At 40.0% G+C, this 21,066-nt stretch overlaps 1 protein-coding gene across 1 annotated transcript in view; it reads left to right on the forward strand.

Annotated features, from left to right (window-relative positions):
- Nucleotides 1-20,654, forward strand: part of LOC148036313 (uncharacterized) — a 44,744-nt gene extending 24,090 nt beyond the window's left edge. Inside the window, exons 9-11 of the mRNA XM_087678307.1 lie at nucleotides 10,720-10,818; nucleotides 11,148-11,225; nucleotides 20,127-20,654. Of these exons, the coding sequence (XP_087534433.1) occupies nucleotides 10,720-10,818; nucleotides 11,148-11,225; nucleotides 20,127-20,138 (189 nt within the window). The 3' untranslated portion in view covers nucleotides 20,139-20,654. The remainder of the gene's footprint in view (nucleotides 1-10,719; nucleotides 10,819-11,147; nucleotides 11,226-20,126) is intronic.
- The last annotated feature ends 412 nt before the right edge of the window (nucleotides 20,655-21,066 follow it).

Here is a 21,066-nt window from a genome sequence, read left to right on the forward strand (position 1 = left end):
CACTACTCTTGGTTGTAGAGTGGCAAAGGAGGTAAGTTCTCGAAAGCCTTTCTCATATGTGTATTGCGAGTCTTTGGATATGAGACATTTTTCTATATTCCCAAAGACAAACGTAACAAGCTAGATCCAAAGTCCATCGAATCTTTCTTGGATATGGTGACGTAGGTGAGATGGGCTATTGCCTTTGGGATCCATAGGCTTGCAAGGTTATCCACAGCCAAGATATTACCTTTCATGAGGGCAAGATGCATAAGCAACGAGAGCCAGTGATTGAGGTACGCAGGATGATCTTTCAAGAGGAGCCTCCTGTTATTATACAATTAGTTTCAACTAGACAACTTGCAATTGCTGATGATATAGTGATCCATGATTCGCTTGTTGTATAGGATTATGATGTTGGATAGAGAGAATAGGCTGTATAGCCCTCTAGTCTGCTCTACTAGAGCCTCGCATCCTCTTGATTGTTATGAGCCCTCTATGCATTATGTCATGGTGACACATTGTAGTGAGCGGCTTACTACTAAGTAGGCTATGCGTAGATGTGATAGTTACTCTTGGGAGAGGACAATGCAGTTTGAGTTTGATTTACTATAAAAGAATCATACGTGGGATTTGGTTTCATTGCCCAATGGAAAATATACATTGCTATTCAAGTGGATGTATAAGTTGAAGAGCATCCTTTGTCTCCCTAAGCCAATATACAAGGCCCTTTTGGTTGCTAAAAATTTTAAATAGAAAAAGAGAGTTGATTTGATGAGATATTCTTCTCTATGGTCAAGATGACAATCCTTTGCTTGGTTTTAGTCATGGTTGCATAGATGGATCTCAACTTGTACTAGATGGATATTAAGATGGATTTTTTACATGGGGACTTGCATAAAGACATTTATATACAACAGCCTAAGGGTTTTGTGGAAAAGGACAGGGAACACCCAGTGTGCAAGTTGAGAAAGAGTCTTTATGGACTTAAGTAGACACTAAGGGAGTGATATCACAAGCTTGATGCTTTTATGTATTCACATGGTTATTTCCACAATGATATGGTAGCATTATCATTTTGGTACTATATATTGATAATATGTTAATTGTTGGGAGTGCTCATGATGAGCTGGATGCTTTGAAGAAGAAGAGCTTTGAGATAAAGAGCATGGGGCATGCCTCTCACATACATGGCATGTGCATTATGTGCAATTGCTCTAAGAGACTCCTCTACTTGTCATAGGAGTATATTTACAAAGTACTTGAGTGGTTTTATATGTAAGGTGGTAAGCCAATTAGCATCCCTTTATCTTCTCATTTGAAGGTGTGATTGTCCCAATTAGATGATGAGAGAGCCGAGATGGCAAAGATTCCATATGCATCCACAAAATGGCTAGCTTTATCTATGCTATGATAGCCATTGGGTTTGATATAGCATTTGTAGTGGGAGTAGTGGCTCATTATATGGTGAAACTTGGCAAATGACATTGGAATGCCGTGAAGGGCGTCATGCGATACCTTAAGGGCACTATAAACTTGTGCCTTTGTTATGGTGACTAGGACACTGGAGTCATGGGTTACACAAACTTCGATTATGCAGGACATACAAATAGTAAGAAGTCCATCTCTAGCTATGTCTTTACCTTTGCAGGAGGTGTTGTTTCTTGGATGTTTAAGGTGTAGAAATGCCATAGAAACATAAAACGGGAAACAAGAAACGAGAACGGAAATGAAAATGGCGATAGTGGCGGGGATGTTAAACCTAGGGAACGGGAACAACATTTAAAAAGTAAAATTTATGAAAAAAGTTTAATATTTTACTCATAATCCATATAGAGTATTAAAACCAAGGTATATAATCCACAAGGACAAATCATTTTAAGTTGTAACTTTAAAGATATCATGCATCATTCTAAAACTAGTCATTATAAATTGAATTACAACTTACAAGGCTTAAGAGTCAAGCCCTTTGCTGAGAATACCAAGGTATCAATAATGCAATAGCAAAGAAATATGATGTCTTGGAGAATTGGTATCTGCAAATATATGGAAAGATTTTTCCTCTTGCCTACAAAACCAAGCAAGTAAAACACTAGTGTGGACTAATGCAAACTATCTTGTGCTATCGGTGATGTCAATAGAGAAACATGGTTGTATGCCATCCCCTTTTCCATATCAAACCAAATAGCAGATACCTCAACATTTTTGTCGGGATTATACACTTCGAGCTCTCAATGTTTGCTCCAATTTGCAATGCAAGTATACATAGGGAGTCTACCAAGTAATCCATAGGAGTGTAGTTGCTGAATGGGTCATGAGGTAAAAAGAAATAGCCAATTATAAAACACATAATACATCTGCCATAAAACAATGAGCAATGAACTAATCTTTAAAGTCTAAGCTAAAAGAACATACCCATTGTCAAAAAAGACTGCAAATATAAAGTCTAATCTTTGAAAAAAGTTGCTCATTGCCCCAAAAAAGACTAGATATGAAGTCTAATCTCTAGATTGAAGTAAAATGTGGCATGCCAAAATAGCCCAATGGACAATTGCAAGATTGCAAGTACAGAAATAATGTCGGAATGGCACAACGGCCTAAGTGTTGTATTGTCATCAATGATCATAATATCATATGGTTGACTGGTGTAGTCTTCCAAGTGTCCATCTCTACTCTTATGGCCTCTGTTCGATTGCCTAAGAAGATAAGACCATTGCCCCAGTCTTCTACGACTCTTGCATTGTGCATCCAAGATCGGCCTAGCAGGATGTTGTAGTCCTCTCCCTTCATGACTATGAAGTCAGTCGAGAATTGAATTTCTGCAAGCTTAAGCAAACTCCAACCTCATCGTCATGTCTACCATGAACTGTTGCATCTCCCTCAACATCAGCATGTGTCTCCTCATCTTGCTGTATCTCCCACTTTGTAAATGGATCAGGCTTTGTTGTCATATTGTTATATAACATCCTCAAATTAGCATTAACAAATACTAGATTGTTTGCCCTCTCCACATCAAGACGGTTTCTCTTCTTTGAAGCAATGTGAGCATGTATACTCCGTAATTGCTCCAAACAAGAGGAGCTAACTGATTGAATCAAATTATGGATGGCTAACTACTGCAACTTAGGACCATCCGAACCATAGTTCTCCCACCACAAAGCCATTCCAACTTACAACGCGATCCTTTTGTGTATCCCCACAACTAAAAGAATCCCAAAAGGTCCTATAACATGAAAGTTGGTCTTTGATCTTTTATCTAGTGCCATGATTAAGTACTAGACGAGACAATATAAGTCTCCATGCATCCATAACCTCAGTGTCATTCTCTTGAGCCTTGTTGGAACTTAGGATCCACAACAAATGCAGTTGCATGCATATGTGAGCTATAGGAGTTCCACCTCGTCACAACTGGGTGCCAAATCTTGCAGCTTTTCATTTAGCCTATCCATAGCCTCATATACCTTGCCAATGTTGCAAGGTTGCATAGCATCCATAACCCTCAATAAATACACAATATGTGATACCGTAACATCTACCCGCTTTACATTATTCCAAAAAGTGGAGTTATTTGCTTTCTCCAAGCATAAGATACCTGTAGGAGTATCTACCAATGCGGATGAGGTGAACTCATTACTAAGAAATAATTGCCTCAAAGTATCACTACATTCTCTTAATCTGCTTAGCATCAATAAGTTAAAGGCATATTTGGTATCTTAGTATTTTAAAAGCGTCTTTTTCAATAGGTTACCAATATCCTTTAGTAGGTTATGCATATGGTGAAACAAGTGGCAATTGGTATTTCATATTCAGAGGATTATATGGTGAAACAAGTGGGCTTTCATTAGGAGGATGATGGGCGTAGGATGAGATGACATCTATTTCTCATCCTGTTGTATTTACATGTGCGCATTATACTTTGTAACTTTTTCCTTGTTTTCTCTTCACTTAGGCACATTTGCTTTTAAATTGGAGGTTGGGGGCTAAAGGTTGCCTGTGTCTAACCGTCTACATTTATCTTGTACTTATTGCCCGCACACTTGTACACTACAAGTGGTGGTCACCCATCACCGTCACTTTATTTTTTATTCTTACTATGACAATAGAATAAGGTAAGGCAAGTCATATTATAACCGTTGGAGCTCCCACATATGGTTGAACAAGGAGCTCCCACATAAGCCAGTGCGAAATACATCCCATGACTCACCGAGAGTCCCAAGCAAAAACAATGGAGCAACCTCATCATTGAAAGTAATGCCCTGCGAAGTCAAGTTCTTGAGAATAGCATGGAACTGGCTCAAATGAGCAAACATTGTCATATTCTCCTTCATGCGTAGATCCATAAGTTGATTCAGCCAATACATCTAACTTGCTGGACTTTTCTTGTCGTAGAGATTCTGGATTTTATCCCAACGTTGCCAAGCACTCTTTGCTTCCTCAACCACATTGTAATGCACATGTTCAGTGAGAGATAAGATGAGGGTGGACTTGCATAACTCATCAAGCTCATCCCATTCGTCATTAGTCATAGTTTCAAGCTCCTCGCCATGCATCCTTAGTGGCTTTATTTGCGACTTTTGTACCAATACCTACCAAACTTGGCTCTTCCAATAGGCATAATTCGTACCATCAAGCTTAGTGATGTTGAAGATAGCACTGTCAGTGGAAGAAAATACCATACTGTAGTCCAAGATGGTGCAGACAGTTCAAAAACTGCTTGTTGTAAATTGTAGAAAACGATAAAAAAACCACCAAAACCAAGGCAAAATGGCGAGAAATGAGTATTTAATGATGCTGCCCACCAAGTACCATCAAAAGTACATCAAACCAGGATGATTCAGCATGAAAAATACATGACAGTTCGGAGATATATGCTTGCTGTAATTTATGACAGCAGTGTACAATGAGAGCTAACAGTAGGCAAAACCCAATATTCAAAGTCAATCACTGATTGTCAATGCAAAACCAACATCCAACGGGCTTAAACAAGCATGTAACAGTCAAACTGACATGAGCCAACACCCAAGCATGTCAGACAAATTCTGTTAGTAAAGTTGGTATATCCCCCAATCAACTGGGCAAAATGTACATACCACTGCCAAGACCCGACACAAGTTGGTGTCTGCTCAGTGAATACAAAGCTGAATCAGCCCAAGTACATCTACACGGACCAAGGTATATCAATTATACATCATCCACGAGGAGATCCCAGTCTCAAAGATCCAAAAGCTCAATATGCAAACCCTACACTGCTCAATGTGTGATAAGCGTACAAAGACGCTCCCACTAGCACAAAAGCCGTAAGTATCAAGCAAATAAGCTCAAACAAAGCATGTAAGAGCACCAATGACGGAGTATCCAAGATCATACATCAGTAAGACATCCAAAGCATATGAGCAGTCAAGTATCTAATGATAGCATCCAATGTCATGAAGACAATCCTAATCAATCTCTGACGAGACAAAGTAAGACCAAAATAAGCTCCAAAATATCCAAAGTCAAGCCCAAACAAAGTTCCAATAGCATTCAAGTCAAACAATGTAACTAGCATGTATAGGTAGCATAAGCATCAAGCATGTACCAACGGGTCATACATAGACCATAGGTATAATCTTTGTCACAAAGCATGCCAGTGTAGACCAATGTCAAGTAAATGCCAACCAATATGGAGCTCAAATAAGGCTCAAAATACATTCCGAAACCATCCAAAGCATTTTCCAACCTTCATTTGCATCCCAATAGTCATATGAAACACTCGAGAAGCACCTGTGACCAATAGGCAGAGCATAAACTGACTAAACAAGCTGCAGCTTTGGAGTGTACGGCAGTGATTTACTGTGTAAAATTGAGTATTTCAGGCCACTAAATCAGCTCCAAATGATGGACAATCAATAGGTGTACATTCCCCAAACATTCTTGGACCACTCGGGACCACAACCGGGCATAATTGGGCATTAAATGACCATGTAACATAAGTATAAAGTGTAATGACAGGGGACTGCTCTGTTTTGGGCTATCTGTGGGACTGTGTAAAACAATCAATGGCTGAGCAAATTCAGCCCCAAAAGCATCTCACATCATAAGTATACATTCCCCTAGCATTCGGGACCAACTGGGCATCAAATGTCAATGCCAACCAAGCATAAACATAAAGTGCTGATGTAACACTGTTTGTGGTTGCCTGTGGACTGTGGAAAATAGTCTTGGACTGAGGTAAATCAGTCCCAAACCAATGCCAATGATAACCACCAATGCCAAGCATCAAGAGGGTGTTCTCAAGTGCCAAATGAAGTGTTTTCAAGCTGCCAATGAGTGCTAAGTGAGGGTTGAAGAAAAAAAACGAATTTTTTTGCAGTCCCTTCTTGCTGTACCTTGCAAACTGAAATGAACACTCAAAAGAATGCTTCAATACCTTTGAAGGAATGCTCTGAGAGTGTCCAAATGGGCAGGGTAGGTGCTCGGGAAGCCGGGGAGTGATAGGAGCTCGAGAGAGTCGGCTATGGCTGTCGGGAAGGAGACCCAATGAGTGTAGGTAATCAATAGAAAGCTGAAGGAGTCACGGACTAAAGCTCGAATGCTCAAGTAACCACGCTCTGATATCAGCTGAAAGGTGAGAATGATCAAAGTTTGCTTGGAAAAGCTATGGCGGGCGAGCAAGAGCAAGAAAGAGAGAGATACAAAATGGGAATTTCAACAGTCACAATGTGTGACCGGGCCTTCCTTTATTCAAATTGTCACTAAAAGAATAAAGAATAAAGTGACGGTGACAGGCGCCCGCCACCTGCAGTGTACAATGGCGGATACTGTTAGTGTAATAATACATAGGCGGCTAGACAGAGGCACCTTTACTCCCAACAATGGTCTTGCTCTCTCTTCTTACTCCAATCTTTATAGCTCTTGCTTCTTACTTCCGTTTGTGCTTTTACTCTTGCTCCACCATTCATAAATCAGTGTATAATGACATGCTTGTTATAAATATACTTACTTGATTACAATTTCAACAATATGCATCTTCATAGACTTGCATACAAGTGTCTTGGGCCCACCTACGCAAGGGAGTTGTTGGTATTTTGGCAATGGAACCATGCAATTAGCTTTCATTTTTGCAATTTCTCGGAGAGGGTGGGAATGACTTGATCAATCAACAATTATAGTGAGCATAAAATTCACACAAACTGAAAATGCAAATCTTACCACTTAATCTTGGACAATAAATAGCCATTTGGCCCTAAAATTGGTGTCCCTTGCGGTATTTCTTTATCTTGAATTGCAATTTGGATGGAATACAATGAGATTCCTTGAATCTCCTTTGTTCTTCAATTGCTTCTTGTTGTCATAAATGGCCAGCAAGCTTTCAAATCAATTTGACCTTTGGTTTGCTCTTGGATTGGCCTTCAATTGTGCTCTTTGGGTGGCAAATGTAGCCCCAAATGTTTATTGGTTGAATGGCCACTTGAATCTCTTGAAATTGCCCCATTTCAGTGATTGAAATTTAAGTCTCTAGGCCTTCCATATGATCATGCTTCTTGAGGTGGCTATTGAGCCCTAATTTTTACTTTAAATTAGGGTTTACAATAGAGATTAGTTAAAATCTCCACAATTGTTGATTTTTCTAGAAATTGTTGAGCAAGGATGAGAGTATGCTAGATGATGAGAGAGAATGCTAAAGAGAGAAAATTCAAATTTCCATCACGGGAAAATGGAAGAAATCAGTTATTGCCCTATCTAGACAGCCATGAAAGTTGTCCCCACTAATGGAACACCTCGAATATGACGTTACTTGGTTGAAACAACCCTCAAACTATTGTCACCTATAGCTGTAGTCTCTTGTGGGCATGTCATGAGGTCTTCGAGGGTCTTCTATTGGCTGGAAATGGCTTGTCAATTGTTGTAGCAATAATGGCAATCTGCTCGCTCTTGCTCTCTCTCTCATAGCTTGCACAAGGCTGGAATGACCCTTTCTCTCTCTCCCTATCCCAAAAACATTTTTACCACTTGCATGGGTAAGTTTTGCCAAGTGCTAGCCTTCTAAAACAATTTCCAGTAGCATTATCCAACTTTATCAAATTAATTTTCAGAATGTTAGTTCTAAAAATCAATTTAAATATTTCTTTATGGCTCAAAAAGTAATTTGATTGGCTAACAATTAGATTGGCGAGGCCAATCTATCACCCAAGTGATCATGAGTATTCATTAGTTCAGAATTGGCATTAATGAATTAATTAATGCTAATCTCTTGGTGTCACCACCGACACTCATGGCTAATTAAATGTTCTAGGCTAAGTTTCGATACCATGTACCACCTAATACGTGTGAAGCATAACTTATTACAACTTTTGCTAAGGTCAGCCATTGATCACCGGGTTTACTAAGGTCTCACTATCACTTAACTGATTTACATTTCACATGTTTGTCACATGTGCACAACTTAATAATTTCAAAGCTAAGCATTAAAAGTACACGTCCTCGTGACACCTACTTCTTTGGAAAGTCCATCCTTTGCATAGTGTCCTCCAAGAGATCACAATCACCTTTGTCATTGCCCCTCTGAAACTGTGGAGTAATGCAATAATATCCTGCCTCTTGGTTGTAAAGAAACGCTCATCTACAAAATACAAACACAATTGTGTAACAAGCACATAGATCGATAAAGAAACATTGCTAGGCTCATGGTTAACACAGAGAAAATGAACACAAAACTTTATAAAGTTTGAATAGTGAATGAATAGATACAACACTCAATGTAGCAAACACATTGTGCAAGGTGAAAACTGACCCCCAAACTGCCTTGTCTCAAGGACCATGGCAAAGTGTATGAGTGGAAAAGAGTGTTCTACTTTGATGGATCTTGAAATGGAGTAGGCAAACTCCATGAATGTTTGGCAGCAGCAAACGCAATAGTAGGATGCTGGATTAGTGATAGATGGACAGATAGATGCTGGAAATCTGCAAATCCAGTCAATAGTGATGATGTGGCAGTCATATAGACCTTGCAGGCTGCAAAACACAGATTTGGTGACATGGCAGGCAGGGCAAATGCAGGAAGCAGATAAATGCTGCAGTACAGCTGATGTGAACAGCAGGGCCGCAGGGTGACAGGTTGTATGGCAGCTGGAGGAGGTATGGAAGTAGTAAACACAAGGTGTTCCAGCCTATGACAGCAGTCACCAGCTAGTAGAAGAGTCCTGAACAGCAGCAGAAGGCTGAATAGCAGGTGTTAGATGGTAGACAATAATGGGCAGCAGCTCCAACTAAGACATCCTCCGTGAATAGGGTGTGAACAAGCATGATTGTTTGGTATATGAAGTGCAAGGTGCCGCCATGCTATACATCTATTGGATATTTCCATTGCGAAGACTCTCTCAAGAATCTAGATCGTTCATACTTTCCATGGGAGATAGGAGAGGATATAGGGTAGCTTGGAGACTATGAGAAGGAGGAGTGATGCTCTTCTCAAAACCTTGGATTTTGGCATGTTCTTTCACTTTTAGCCACAAATGATCTGGTACTACAGACCTCTTGATTGGTTATTTATTTGGGCCTTGTAATAGACTTACTACTTATTCATTTATTTTTTGTTTAGGAAATCCTTACAAGGCTGTTTGTATACTGTACTTTGCCTTGGGAAGCATTGTATCGAGGAGATTTATTAATAGAGTTTTCTTTTTACGGAAGGAAAAGCCCAAGTCCTAAACATTAGACTAGCAATTATGGGACAAGATTGTGATATTTGGTAGTCTGTCCTTCAATCATGCCTATAATGGTCCCATTCGCTCTAATGAGGCTGCATTGTAGTTATGTTTGGCTCTAGAATGTTAGCTTCTCCTGATTTCCCCCATGAGCTTTTATGGTACTTGGTCTCTACTTATAACATTATCCACCAGCATGGATTGTTTCATATGTGTGAGCTTTTATTCTATAGATGTCTTGTACCTCATTATGAAGTACTGCTGTGCTTACTTCACAATTTCATCTTGAATGATCGAATTCATTGAATCGTCACCTAAGCTCTTGGATTGTTTCGTAGGTGTGAGCTTATATTGTATATATGTCTTGTATCTTGTTAAGAACTACTGCTGTGTACTGATACAAAGAGTTCCATCTCTAAGGATTCAGTTTGTTGAAATCTCTTCTATGAGATCTAAAGTATATATAGTTCAGTGCATTCTTACATGTGGGATTGTTTGACCTTGTCATTGCTTGAAACTTCTATCAGATGCAGATGTCTACAATTATTTTCTAACAAAATAAGATTTTGGACCAATGATCCCTTGCATCTTGGTGGGTGAAATTAGTATTTTCATTTTGCTCAATTAAATTCATTTATCAAAGTTCTTCTAGGACTTTGCCATGTTGTTGTTGTTGTTGTTTTTTGGGTGTTTTTTGTTGGTTTTTTTTGAGGGTGTAGGGTGGGGTGTGCGAAGAGAGGAGGAGAATGTGCTGTTTCTGAGTTTTTCTTTGGGATGATAGCTGGGTTCTCCTTTGCAATGTAGGAAGGGAAGATTTAGCTACCATCCCAGCTTATAAATTGTTTTCCCTAACTTAAGATAACTTGGCAAATGGAGGAGCGTTTAAAAGTACGATCCAAATTCCGTTTTCCTCTCTACAAATCTCTTATGTGGTATGTTTTGTTATGGGAAGATATTTCACTAGTCCTAATAGTGCAAAGTTCTGGATATAATTGAGACATGCCTGAAGATGGAGATGATTGCTCTCAGGCATACTGGTGCATACTACTTGCAGCTGCTGAAACAAAGAGGTAAAAGAGAAACTGGTTTAAGTCACTGGGAACATGAAGGGCTCCTGAGTCTTTGGAAATGCCTTCAGACTTGGCTAAAGCAGGTTCTCACTTTACTTCTAAGCATACAGTAATAAGAGAACTTACCTGCAGTTAGTTCTAGAGATTTTTATCAAACTTGTATATTCCATTGATGCCGCCAGTTGCTGTAATCAGCCAAAATACATGTCATTAATCATTCTGTATTAATCACTTGAAAGTGCATAAGTAGAAATATTTTATCATGTATAGACGTACACATCCGATACAAAATCAAAGTTTATTATGTATCTTTATCTGATCCATCAGCTAAGGTGTTTTGAATTACCTTTTATTCTTTCTCATGCCAAAATAAGTTTCATATTCAGTGCTGACATTTTCTTGTGTATGGTAGTCTTATTTAAATGGAGAAGTACCAAAGCAAATTGCAAATCCTTCTATATTATTGAAGCAGCTCATGAGTCGTCTGAAGGTGAGCTATGCATTTTTGTTTAGTTGCTCATTATGGTTCTCCCTCTTTCCTTTTTTTTTTTTTTGGTTTTGGAGGGGGGGGGGGGGGGGTGGTTTTGGGTGGTGTTGGTTTGTTTGTTGTTGCCATGACTGTTAGTGTTAGGTTAACCTTATTCAAGACGTGGAATGTTTTTAAAAGTGCCAAGTCTGGTGTAAAGTTTGACCTCAGTGTATGACCTACAATTGTCTTTGCATCATGATGACATTTGAGAAATGTACAGTCAACATTCAGAGAGTATGCATATTTACATAAAACCAGATGGAGGGATAATAACTGTTAAGAGTTTGTGGAAACAATGCACTGAAATACCCTGGGCAATCAAAGAGCAATCCCTGCTTAAGCTAAACTCCCTCAAATGTCAAAGGTGGGTCCAATGGGACTTTGTAAAGTACAGCCTGCCTTGATGTACAGCATATTGCTTTATCATTATTTGCAGCTTGGTATCATTGCATAAACAAGATGTTCTTTTATCATTTCTAATGAGCTGCAAAATTTTAGAGGATTTCACTTTGCTGTGAAAAGCATGTAAATGGAGGGACAGTCTACACAGGATTTCTGAAGACAAAACTTGAGTTCTATTGTGAAATACTGCTCTCTTTACGATCCTCACTATCTGCGGTTTTCACTCTATCATCAGGATTACCATCACGGAGTGTCTGGATACTGTTTTGTAGGTATGGGGCTTGCCTCCTTTGGCACATAGTATGTGCTTATGAAAGGCCTGCCACACTTTTATCCCTAACATACAAGTAGAAACCCTCAATGTTAGACTAGAGGTACAAGATCCCATATCATGGAGTACAGTAAGAAAAATGAATCAAAAGAAACACCATCTCTTTGGCTATTTGCTTAAAGGAGGTGTCAAGTACAGGGCTCATGAAATAAGCACTGGGGTGGGTTGTCATATCAAATCATATGAGGGGCTCCTAGGTTGAAGGAAGTGCAAGTCTCCTAGGCACAAAGGCCTCATGCCTCTTGCTTATGCAATCAAAGTCTCTTTGCTCTCTTTCTTCCATCTATATGTATAGGCATGAATATCTTAGTCTAGATGCAAGAAAGTGTGTCTGAAGTGTGTTGCTGCTCTATGGACTTGCTCCATGTGGCTATTTAGATATACTAAGCACTGATCCTACCAATGATCTTTGAAGATCCTTTATATTGACAATAGCATGCTGTCCACTTTGCTTGAGAAATGTTGAGAGTGGGCATGATGTCTTGTTGGTTTGAAATTTGATAGGATATATTGTCTTATAAAGCCTTTGTATCCACTTGCATGCCTTTGATCCATGCCAATGTTTTCTAAATCACTATCATCTTGCTAGTAGAATGGAGTGGTTGAGTACAAGAATCAAATAGAAATAAATCAAAGAAGCACATGGTCTCAATAGCTTGGAGCTAGAATGTCTACATCACATTAATACAAGGCCTTTGAGGGTGGTTTGGGAGAAATGGAGGAAGAAGTCAAGGGGAGAATTGTAGGACCACTTACCCAAGTGTGAAAAAACACTTGTGTACATGCTTGTCCATGCATCAAGTTCCTTTGAAGTTGCTCCTAGTGCTTGTGAAGGGAGTATATGATAGAGGACCAAAGCTTTGCCAAGGAAGCATCTATCGACATTTGCAAGACTCTCTCCATTAAAAAGTAACTTGCTGCGAGCCCATCCGAATGTGCCACTTTACGAGATTGTGAAGAAATGCTCTAAACACAAAAAGCATGAAACCAATCGTACAACAAAGCACAGATTGATAAACTCAGAACACAGTTAGGGTTAGGGTTAGGGCAACTCAGAGACAGTGAACACAATGAATAATAAAGTGAATAAATAATGAATATACATTGCTCATGCAACAAACATACTATGCAGTGAATATTGAACCTCGAACTCTCATATCTCCGGGATCAGGGCAGAGGTTATGAGTCGTAGAGTGTGTCATACTCCGAATGAATCTCGAATTGCAGCAAAGGCAGCCTCCAAGTGAACACCAGCAAACACAGCCAAGGAAGGATGGATCTAATGCAGATGGCAGTACAAGAGAGAGAAAGACTAAAAGCGCAGGTACTTGAGGAGAGAAAATCTGCACAATAGCTATTAGGTGCAAACGCAGTAGATAGAGGTGAGAGAATGTCAGGGCGGCAGCCAAAAAACCAAAACGTAGCATTCAGAGAAGAGAGAAGATGATGGCGACATCCAATTGTAGGTGACAGCTCTTGGGACTTGGCGATATCAGCAAACACGCGAAGAAGGTTGAAATCAAGTGCTAGATGATAGCAAGTAGATGGTGGAAGCTTTGATTGTGATATCCTCTGCGAACGAGGTGTGGGCAGCAGAGTTATGGCTCTTGAAACTTACAAAAACTAGATCGAGGGGGAGTGGGTGGGATGCATGCCTATTTATAGAAAGTTTAGGGCACCCAAACTAGGGTTTTGCATGTGGGACATAGTAACTCTCTATGATCGCGTTTCTTTTTAAAATAAAGATTTTCTTCATTAATTAAGTATGCTTTGGGGTTGTGTAAGTCAGGCTAATGTATTTTTGGCTCAACATCCCCTCTTAGGCCCAAAACTAAGCCGTGAGAAATAAGTCCTTCGTATATAATTTCTTGTATCCCAAGGCATTCCATCCCAAAGCAACCAGGGTATCAAACAAAGGGTGTACGTCGGTTGCTTAGTGACCTACCAAGACTACAAAGATGGTAGTTATCTTATCAAGGGAGCCTAAGCGATTGCCTTAGAAAGGCCAAAGCATTGAATCATGGGTACTCGTTGGCTATTTAAGGGTCTACCAAGTCCTACAAAGGCATATGGAATTAACAATGGACTTTTCAATGTATGCGTTTAAAAAAAAAAGAATAGGTGTGATCTTCTCCCCTCCGCTCCCAAAGCTAAGATCTAGCTTTAAGTGAAGGATTTGAATCAGTTTTCGTTCCATTGAGTGATTGTGTCCCGAAGTATGGAAAAATAAGGATGGATAGCCCAATGACCTTTAGAAAACAAGCAACACAATTCCACACACTACTAGGGTAAGTGCCTGGGGATTCGTAAGTGTGTGTGTGTGTGTGAATCACATGGAGAATATGTAGAGGGAGAGAGAGACAAAACGGGAAAGCAAGCAAGACTAAGCAAAGCTAGCATGCAAGTATAGGGAAAGAGTGTCTTTGGAGACTGCCATGTGCAATGCTATGATTATAGTGGATCTAGAGTTGACTACTCCAAGGGTGACCGAAAAGGGATAAGTGCGTATAGATGCATGTTTACATGAACACAATGCCAATGCATGAAATAATACAAAGGAGGATGCAAATATTCATGCTTATGCAGAATGCGATGCAATGGTGCTACTTAGACAGTGCCCTCATAGGGGAATTGTTCACTTGTCCAAGCATCCTTTTACAATCTTATCATTCCGACAATGCGGATGAAGTTATAAATGTCCATAATACATAATACATAATACATAATACATAATAAATGAATGTATGAAAGTAAAAAGCTGTAAACATCATCATTGTCACTATCAAGAGAAAAAAATTGTCCCCTCTCAAACTAGAAGGAGAAGTAAGAGGAAAGTACCCTCTCCCTGCTCAATCTAAAGAAGTAGGAGAGAGTGTATCCAAGTTGATATGTGGTAGTAGATATTGTAGAATCGGCCGGTTGATCACCTCAATCTCAAAATATCTACAAAGTTGTCGCTTGATAGCACAAACTCTAGGTGAATGGTGTCTAGCTCAACCTGCTTTCTGGTGAAATGATAGTGAACCGCCATGTGTCGTGTCTAAGGGAAGATGATAGGATTGCCCGCAAGGGCAATGGCACTTTGGTTGTTGCAATAGATAACTGTAAGCGACTCGCAAGGGAATTGAAGTGCAGCCAACAAGTTCCTCTGATAGATGGCCTCCATAATGCCATCAAAGAAAGCCCGATAATTTGCCTTGGTCGTGGAAGTCACCACCGTCTCTTGTTTATGGCTAGCCCAAGAGATGGGTGTCGTGTAGAGGTACCTCCATGAGAACGTCGAGTGTCGGGATCTCTGGCCCAGTCAGAATCAATATATCCTTAAAAACATAAACCATGACTATAAGTTAGTCCAAAATTATAAGTACACCTTACATATCTTAACAACGAAAACAAGCAATTCAATGAGACATTTTAGGTGCATTAAAATATTAACTAAGCAAAACTAATTGAGAATATAATATCTAATCTAGTATCAATCAACCAAAGTAATTTCTCTACAACAGAATGATAAGTATGAGCATCAAAAAGCAAACCCAAGGTATCGTTGTGTAGATGGACAATGGGATCTAGAGGTGTGGCCATAGGCCGTGTCTGATCAGTGCAATATTGTTCCACCAGTTGTAGGGCGAACTTCTGCTATGACAGAAAGATACTTTCCTTGGATCTAACAATCTCTATTCCCAAGAAATAAGACACTAATTCTACGTTTGTCATCTCAAAAGTAGGGCAAAGCTGTCTTAATTTTGTAAGAGCCGCATAATCTAAGCTAGTGAGTAGTATATTATCAATATATAGCAGGATATAGTTGATCTCCGCGCTAGTGATGCGCGCGTATAGATTTGGATCATAGGGGGTAGAATTGTATCAGTGAGTCCGTAAGAACTCGTTTATCCTGTGGTACCAAGACCTGGGCGCTTGCTTTAGCCCATAAAGAGCTTTCTGCAATCAAAATACCTTGTCAGTCCTGTCAGTGGAAGAAAATCCAGGAGGTTGCTCCACATAGTCTTCCTTCTCTAAGTAACCATGCAGAAAGACACTTTTGACGTCCATCTGATAGATCGGCCAACCATGGTGACCGGCGAGCGCAACTAATAGATGAAATTATGTCAACCGAGCAGTAGGTGTGAAGGTTTCTTGATAGTCAATGCTGTGCTTTTGTCTGAAACCTTGCATTACAAGGTGAGCCTTGTATTTGTCTAAAGTACCATGAGTCTTTAGCTTAGTCCTAAAGATCCACTTCATCTCGATGTTCTTCTTGTGAGTAGGACAATCCACCAGGGTCTAAGTCTCATTCCGGTCAATATTGTCAAGTTTCTTTTCCATGGCCTCACGCCACAGAGAATCTTGGAGTCTGTTGCCAACTGTTCGGCTCAGAACGTGCGATGTAATCAGGTGTAAATAGCGGTGCATATGAAGCATGAGGGGCAAGTTGAGTAGACCGTCTAGGGCTCTCTAGAGTGAGATCCGATTGAAGGATCCCCAAATTTTGTATGGTCTGTTGGTATCAGCGAGGTAACGAGTCTTGTGGAAGAGGCTTGGGAGCTGAAGTATTTGCAGGAAGATTAGTAGGCAGTAGACCCAGCTCAGTAGGCACGATCTCGAATGATGTGAGCAAAGGGGAGGATGAAGAGTCCAGTGCAGAGGATTGCATAATATTCGTCCCATCAAAGATGACATCCCTCCTAGTGATCTCCTTCATCCGAGGATCATACAAACCATAGGCTTTCGCTTCAAAAGAATAGCCCGCAAAAATCAAGAGTTTTGGTCGAGGGGTGAGCTTTCCTATCTTGTCATTAGGAGTGTGCGTATAAGCATGACTATCGAAAACTTTGACCTGAAAAATAACAGGTCGAGAGCCAAAAAATGCCTCATACAGAGTCTTTTTAGGAACTGCTGCGATCGAGCTAAGAAATGCATTCCATGCTTATTAGCCACTTAAACAACCCCAAAACAAGCTTAATTTAATGAAAACCCTAAACAGGGACCAGTTCGAGGGAGTTCAGTGGTAAAACCCTAATTTGGGAAGGTCCATCCTCATCTGTAAATAGACAGGGTGCCCCCATTCAGTCTAATTCCCTTCTGTGTAGGTTTCTCATCCTTGAGTGTAGATTTTAGCCATGAGTCCATAGATACGTGGCTTTCTAGCCCTAGCGACTGCTGCCACACCTTTCTATGCATCTAGCGCTTCTCATTAGCATTGGTGACAGGTTTTTAACCCTCTTGTGTGTGCGTTTTGGAGCTGCCACAACTTGCCGACAGCATACCTTGCATGTGTCATCCCTCTACAGCTTGTGTTTGGTGTCCATCAACATCATTAGGTGACAGTTCCTCCATCAGGCGATGGCTCCTCCACATCAGGTGACAGTTGACAGCCCTCTTTTACACCTATCTAGCTTGCGTTTTGTGCTCCAGCCCTCTTGACACTTGCGTTTGCGGCATCCTCTTCATCCTACACTCCAACTGGTGGTCATAGACTTGGGATCGTCTTCGATGGATGTCACTCTTCGACACTCTACTTTGTCCTTGGGCACACTGTATACTCTTACATTCATTTACAGCAGTTGTGTTCTTTCTCTCCCTTCTTTTGTTCGTGTTTGAGTTTTGAGTTTTGCGTTTAGGGTTTGAGTTTTCCTTTCTGTGTTTGTGTTTGTCTTGTTGTGCTTCTGTCGTGGTCATACACTTTGTGTTTCCCTCAGTGCAAACCCTAGCGGTGCCTCCACAGTCTTCTTCACACAATGTTGCTTTTCAGAAGCCAGCATATGTGAAATATAATTTTGTAATTCTGGAGTAATGATATAATCTCCGTATGGAAAGCAGTTGTCAAGCATGGATACAAAAGTAAAGATTACCATAAAGAAGCTCCTTTGGGGGAGCATAAATACTAGCAAACTCTTAGTTTATTGGTGCATTGAATGACTATCCATCTGGCCTTAGTATCATTATATGACAAAAGATGCTGGAAATTATTCCCTAAGCAGCATGGTAACTATTGATTTGTGCGTATGACCAACATCGAAATTTATAATATCCAGTAAAGAAACCTCACTCATCAAAAGCATTGTGATTCTGGTCTTGCAAACTTGTAACACGAGGCTGATTCTTGATTCATGTAATTCTGAAACCACCTTCATTTTATTCACTTCACAAAGGCCATGGGCGTGATATATAACATTCAAGTAGTATATATGTATCCACATAACCAAGGATGATATAGCAACAAAATAAAGTTTCCGTTTGGATTACAGTGCCAATAGCCTGAGTGAGTACATACTTGGAAAAACATGTAGCCTGGTTATCATCAACCTTTTTAATACGGAAATCATTTTTGTTACTTACATTAAGACATCAAACATTTGCATTGATCTTTCATACAATGAATCCTCGTTCAAAACAAAGGTTCGAATTTCCCAAACATAGAAGTATCCTGAGCCACATCAAAATCAGGCGACAAAGAAGGTAGACTTTGTGGAGTTAATTTTCATACAATGAATCCTCATTCAAAACAAAGGTTCGAATTTCCCAAACATAGAAGTATCCCGAGCCACATCAAAATCAGGTGACAAAGAAGGTAGACTTTGCGGAGTTAATTTTCTCCAGATCCTTCATATAGGCACTATAATCTGACCTGTTTTAATCAGCATCTGCCAAATGTTAAGACTCAAACCATATTTATAGAAGGTTGCCTTACAAGTTCAATATTTGGTTGGCAAATCTGGCATCTGCACCCAAACACAACGTTTATGTTGAATAAGATGTCACTCACTGACCATGAGCATGCACACACCATTTGTGGTCCATAATATAGAGGCGATCTTTCCAAAAGCAATATTTGTATTGCACATCCATGAAGATGGCTTCATAGAATTCATGATTACAATGTAGCAACCATGACAAAGCATCCTTCAGCACGGCTTTCAACCACTGCACAACATTCAAGGGAGCAGGCATTTTCACGATTTGCTCAAAGCAAAGCTGCAAAACCCTCATATGCTGGACTTTTGACATCTGCATGAGCCATAATAACTTGATCATTCTTAGCTCCATTCTAGTCAATATTAGGACCCTTTGAATCAGTGTGCGCATAAGTTTCAGTCATTTAAGAAATGGCTGAAAGCGTATGCACGCCTACGTTGGAACATGATCTGCATTCTAGGGCCAATCTATCTGCCTGCACGATTCGCTCTAAGCAAAGCTGCAAAATCCTCATATGCTAGACTTTTGACATCTACATGCGCCACAATAACTTAAGCATTCTTAGCTCCATTCTAGTCAATTTTAGGATCCTTTGAATCAGTGTGTGGATAAGTTTCAGTCATTTAAGAAATGGCTGAAAGCGTATACAGATTCAATGCTGAAGCAAGAAGATGATACAGTAGATACTGAGCTGTTTCTGAAATCTCTTCTTGCATACGTCTGAACCATTGAATAGCTGCTATTAAAGGGCTGACAAATAGCAAATCTGCTTCCAAAATTTGACTAAAGCTGATGATCTGAACAGCTCCAGATTGCCCCAAAACCTTGATTATGACTCTTCAAAACTTGATTCCAAGTTTGGATGAGAGAGATGAGAATTTTGGGAATGTAGATTTTGACTGGCCTGCACACGTGGAAGGCCCTGGTTTTATCAGGAGCACCTCATTGAGGACGAAGATCTCCGGTTTGACATGCACACACATGCGCACACATTCACACATGCACTCCTAGAGGTGCATTGGAGTATTAGACCCCTTTTCATGGTGACTTTATGGAGTATATGGTTGACAAGGAATGGCTTCATCTTCAATCTGTTTTAAACATTTTCTCATGGCTGGCAAGGCCCTAAGATTTAACAATTTTTTTCTTTGGGAGCAAAGTCTTTGTGAAAGAAAAGAAGGTATGGATTCAGATTGTCTGAGATTTATAATAGTGTGGTAGCGTTACCCTGAGATTCTTCAAAGTTATTCAGAATACATGGGCTTTTCATGTTGGCAAGAAGTCCTCGTGTGTTTATTGTTGTAATGTAGGAATCAGAGAGAGAGAGAAAGGGGGGGGGGGTGTTTCCGATCCAGATAATGCATCTCTTTGTAGTTTAAAGGTATACTTTCAGAGTAACGCTTGGAACTGATCCTTTGAGTGTGAATGGGCAGGTCAATTACTGAGGTGAAACCAAAAAATATAGTTCAACAAGTCACAAAATAACACCAGCCTCATGTTAGGCTTGGAATGCTTGACGAGCAGGTATGTTGGCTCATGCCAAGACAGCACCAAAAGGACTGGGCATGAGGTTCACTTGATCGGTCGTGGGAAGCAAAATGCGGATCCAATTGTAAATACAGAGGACTCTAGGAAAGTTGAGCGCATATATATCCTTGCTTGCTTTATGACATAACAGTACCAAAGCAAGTGGAAGGTACCTTTGATTTATACCGGGAAGGTTACATATAGAAAGTGAAGTTCAGGAACATGCCCAGTTGAATATCATGGTTTTGAGCTCAGGGCTAAGCTATGGTGACAAGTGATTTGTTGCTTTGTATCTAGGAATGTTGCAATCGTTTCTCATATGACTGCACCTTTAGCCATCGATTAGATTTGGACATTTTCTTGGTGTATAACAACTTCAAGGAATGAATACAGGTTTGAATGAGTTTGCTGGTGTTTCTTTCGTGAGTTGTTACTGATCTTGGTATTGGACATCGTCAATAATAGGTTTCTTCAGTTTTGTTAAATGGGTTGTATCATCTCTTGTGTTGTCAAACATAGTCTGCATTCCTATAAAGATGTATGAGGAGGAGATAACCCGGATTTGTGTTTCTGTGATTGCTTCTATTTTCAAGGATGTAAATAGAAAATGGGTTGTAGTAAGACAATTAGGGCGTTCCCTCACATTGTAAGTTTTGATTCAGTTTTTCTTGCAAAACAAGTCACAAATGGGTCAATCGTCACAGAGAGAGAGAGAGAGAGAGAGAGAGAGAGAGAGGACATGCATCATGTACGTGAAACGCCTTACAATCGTGTCAAGGGAGCTGAATATGCATATTCATGCCGAGTTGGAGGTATACCTTTTTAAACTACACAAGAACATCGCTC

Source organism: Lygodium microphyllum, chromosome 5 (genome assembly GCF_053477565.2).
Source record: "Lygodium microphyllum isolate KBCC chromosome 5, Lygodium_microphyllum_v1.1.10, whole genome shotgun sequence".
Classification (NCBI taxonomy): Eukaryota; Viridiplantae; Streptophyta; class Polypodiopsida; order Schizaeales; family Lygodiaceae; genus Lygodium; species Lygodium microphyllum.